Below are 4,234 nucleotides of genomic sequence, written 5' to 3' on the forward strand. Positions count from 1 at the left end.
ATACCCATTAGATACAATGGGTTCAGCAGGACCAACCATTTGGATACAAAAGGCCAGGCCCATTGTGTACAATGGTTTCCATGGGACAGACCAATTGGACTCATCAGGTCACACCGTATGGGTACAAAGGGTGCAGTGGGCCAGACCAATTGGATTTATCAGGTCATACCCATTAGGTACAAAGGGTACAGTGGGCCAGACCAACTGGAAAACGATGTCAGGCCCATTGATCAGTGAGACAGACCAAATGCAGAATTAGTTGCACAGACTGTGACCAGTGGGTTCAATATATTAGATTTTATCTTGCACACTAAATCAATTCTCCACTTGGCCTGAATAGCTGAATCCAACAGATCCTAAAATAAATGGACACAACACAAGAATTCATTTTAACAAATCTTGTTCATGAGATGCAAAGCAAAAAAAAAACACTTCATCCCCTTTCCATTCACATTTCTTCTGCTCCATCGCCTCTAGCTTCTTTTTGCTCCTGCCTGCAAAATGAAACCACCCAAGCCAAATTAGGACAAGAAAAAGAACAAAATTTTGGTACTGAAGTTTAAATGAGTGTGTATCCTCTCATAAATATCAATGAAAATTTTACTTTACAGAGCTAGGCAGGTTATAAATCCTGCCACTTCATCCATTGTCCAGGCAGTAAAAAGCTACATGGACTCCGCAAAATGCATACTAGTACCTTCGTGCAAACAAACGGGAAAATTCAAAAATTTTTCAAAAATTAAATTATAAGTATCTCATGGCCAGCTTTTCAATGTTGCCCAGCTTTTCGACAACAAAGCGGTTTAGCTGCTTCACAGCCACGTTGACCATGTGTGCAGGGACACCGTTCTTTTGAAGCCGCTCCCTGTAGCATTCTGGTGACATAGAGAGGAACAGTAGATTATTTACAAAAAGAAATCAGAGGACATTCGCTAAGTTTATCAATGCAAGCTTCCATTCTTGCCTGTACTGTTTTTAGTAGACTTCCAAACTATGATGCAAACAGAAGTATACGTGGTTGCATATTTCCAATACGCTCGTGCTTGCAGCTTATCCTTTGTATATAACCTTACATTCACACCTCCCATGAACACGGGCACTCATTCTATCTTTTCCAACTGCCTCTTAAATTAAGTGGTGTCACAATGCTGTCCTTATATTGTCTTGAAATACTCAGCCTGGCTAACCAGAAAAACCTCCTGCACTTGCATTAGTTTGTATTATTTTGGTGGAAATTTATATTGAACTGTGAAGGAACAAATTGCCAAATGCTCCCAAGGAAAGCTTATTCTTAAGCACACAAGTCCAATTTGTTCTAGACTATCACAGTGCCGACATCACAGAAAAAATGGTGCTCACAAAGTATAATTTATTGCCATAAGTGTTGCAAAGAATAAACAGTACCCAGTATCAGGCTCTATATGCAGGATAGTGGAAGTCTAACAAGAGAAGTGCAATAGGTTTATAAAGATCTATCGATGCTGAACCCCAACGAAATTCCCAACTTAAGTCAGTTTCAGTTTCACAGTGGCAATATCAGTTTTGATATAATAACAATTTCTAGAATGAGTTTCAGCGTTAAACAGTTGGTAGTTCACCTTGAAAAGTGCTATTCATGATTTCCCACAGGCACTTGTCCAGTTTTCTGTCATATTCTGTCCACCTTTTTGGATGCTTTTACCATGAAGTGGAGAATGCAATTCGATGAGAAGTAGTTGTGCTCAATGGACACGCTAACGTAATGTCCAAACAAAAGTGGCATGCAAGAAAGCACAACCCACAGCACAGCCAAAAGGCAACCAACGGTACAATTATGCTACACAAGTGTGTGTAGTCTCTTTTTTGTCCCATCTCGTGCACCCATTTCTGCTATGTTTGATATTCACCAACCAGCCAAACTCAAAACTGCTTACAAGAGGTTGCTAGCTTCCTATCATATATTGATAAAGAAAGGAAGCTAGCTACTTCTGTTTTACCTCCTGATCAATCCTTCCTCTACAAAATAAGGCAAAATGATTAACATAAATGCAGAGAAAAGTGTCATCACGTCAGGTAGCAAAATTTAAGCAGTCGCATGCAGGGCTGCTTGCAGCTTGGCTAAAAGCTGTAGAACTCAAAATAGCACCCTTTTTCCTTCACATGAAAACATATTTGAGGCCCTTTATAAACAGGTTCATTGCATATCTTCTGTTGTGAGCTTGTCTGCAAGTTTCAGTACGTTGTGCACTGCACATATCACTCTCAGGGTACCCCATGGGTTTCTTCCCACATTTGGTATTGATTCTGAATTTGATTCTTTTGATGTCTAGACTTCCATTACCAACTGCACTGAAAGAGAAAAAAAACTGAAGGCAAAAGCTATTACACATAATTATGTCAATATGGGTGCAGCTGCATACACAGAAAACTGCAAACATTTTATTTCCATACAATCCATCGCCTTATCTATTAGCACTTACGTAAGCACACACTTTCATTTTGGGAAGAATAGGATTTAAAACCACGCCAAAAGCTTTAAAAGTTTGTGGGCAGCTCACCGACACAACCATAGCAGCAAGAGCAAAGAACAGATCAAAAACTGCACTGAACAGCAGTCCTTACTCACCACGCATCACTGCTAATTTCACAGGGCTCAGCGCAGTCTTTCTTGGGCGGTCAGGATATTTTGGGCAATGTCTGCCTGTGGAAAAGGGCGTAATAGAATGCAGCGGAGAAAAAATAAATAACTTTGTAAAAGCTTCACCTATTCAAAAACCATGGTGAAAAGCAGTGCTATGTTATTACCCTGAAGGGAACGGTTCCGTAGTGCTGCCACACCCCAGATCGCTAGCAGCAGCTCTTTTACAAACATGCTGTCTTTGGGCAGCTGCTGAATTCTTACCCAAGCACTGTTGGATATTTGGATCCCACGTCCAATGTCCACCTGCAGAGATAAAAAGAACAGATCTTGTGTGTTCTACACATGCTCATTCGCCATGCCTGTATCTTCCAACCTGCGTAAAAAGAAGTATTTATAACTTATATTTATAAAGGAGTGCAATAACTGTTTTTATCATCATGCATTGACAAAGTTTGAAATAAAAAAAAAGTATGCCAGGGATCTGCTAAGGTGGACATACTGAGCAGAAACTTAAAATGTTTGCACAGGTAAATTTCATGTACCAGTGTCAAAATATTAGTTAGCAAGGGCTGCAAGAGCATGTAAAGCATGGACAATTATTCAATAGCACTTTGATTTGGTATGCACAATACAAAGTGAAATTAAAGCACATTCAAGATATAAGATGCAGCTATCTGCAGTAATGTTTAAAACGTTACAATTGCTTCAGTAAATCTTGTCCAATTATGTTGAAACCACATTCAAATTGTTTCAGGCTTTTGAAGAAGCATTCAGGGATACCATATCATCTTGACTGGGGAGATGTGGGGCCGCATTTGAGACTGCAGCAGTCTCTATTTCAAGGGGTGCCGATGGTAGATCCGCCTTGTCTTGAGGCACTGAAGGCATACTCTTGACGGCTTGGGCATTAAAGAAAGACCCTAAAAACATAGTAATACACCTTAATCACAATGGTGCACACATGCCAAGAAGCACACTATAAAACTTTGAAAACCAATGTCTTCACTACATAATATAAATGCAAGAAGGGGCCCATTGTTTTTGAATTTTGCATCATGAGAAAATCGGGCAGTACAAACTAGGCAGTATTTTTCGGGTTCATATTTGAGAATGAATTTGGTGAATGAACATAACTTAAATGTTTGTTCAATATTTTTCTTTTTCCTGGCACACAGCATCCTACCAATATCTCTGTTATAGCATTCTCGCTTCTATAAAAATGCTGCCTCAATTTACCTACTGAAAAAAACCCACATAATATACAAGCATCAAAGGTAATTAAGTTTGAAAATTTCTTGTGATAAATACACCTGCTAATTTCCATGTGTATCATCGAGCTTTATGCACCGGCAAACTGCAACATCTGTGTAGTTTCGGGAAAAACTATGGTTTAGCCAGATTTATCTCTGAATCTGCTCAGGCTTTCACCAGGAAATAACAGGCCCAAAATAAAAGCTCTATGGATGATAAGCCACCATGTGGCAGGCATACTGAAAGACTGTAGTGTATGACATTATTAATAACCTTTGTCTTTCAAGTGTGGTTCAAATACATTATATTGAATGCCAGCACCACGCTAAAATTAGTACAGAGAAATCAAAAAGCCATCATACC

The 4,234-nt window shown here is 39.3% G+C and overlaps 1 protein-coding gene across 1 annotated transcript; it reads right to left on the reverse strand.

The window, feature by feature from the left end:
* Nucleotides 1-744: 744 nt before the first annotated feature.
* Nucleotides 745-3,535, reverse strand: LOC144109576 (BEN domain-containing protein 5-like). Its single transcript, XM_077642396.1, has 4 exons — nt 3,401-3,535; nt 2,785-2,923; nt 2,606-2,680; nt 745-875 (listed from the first exon to the last, which is right to left on the reverse strand). Exons 1-4 carry the CDS (start codon nt 3,506-3,508, stop codon nt 745-747), a joined length of 453 nt encoding a protein of 150 aa, XP_077498522.1. The 5' UTR covers nt 3,509-3,535.
* Between the last annotated feature and the right edge of the window lie 699 nt (nt 3,536-4,234).

The sequence above is a fragment of the Amblyomma americanum genome, chromosome 11, assembly GCF_052857255.1.
Source record: "Amblyomma americanum isolate KBUSLIRL-KWMA chromosome 11, ASM5285725v1, whole genome shotgun sequence".
NCBI lineage: Eukaryota > Metazoa > Arthropoda > Arachnida > Ixodida > Ixodidae > Amblyomma > Amblyomma americanum.

Bases quoted from the DNA above. Each gene is read 5' to 3' on its own strand.
- LOC144109576 (XM_077642396.1), bottom strand. From the start codon at position 3,508: ATGCCTTCAGTGCCTCAAGACAAGGCGGATCTACCATCGGCACCCCTT. The intron at 2,924-3,400 runs GTATCCCTGAAT...TTATCTCTGCAG, and splicing joins TCCCCAGTCAAGATGATATG to GTGGACATTGGACGTGGGAT. The intron at 2,681-2,784 runs GTAATAACATAG...CCTTTTCCACAG, and splicing joins ACGGAACCGTTCCCTTCAGG to GCAGACATTGCCCAAAATAT.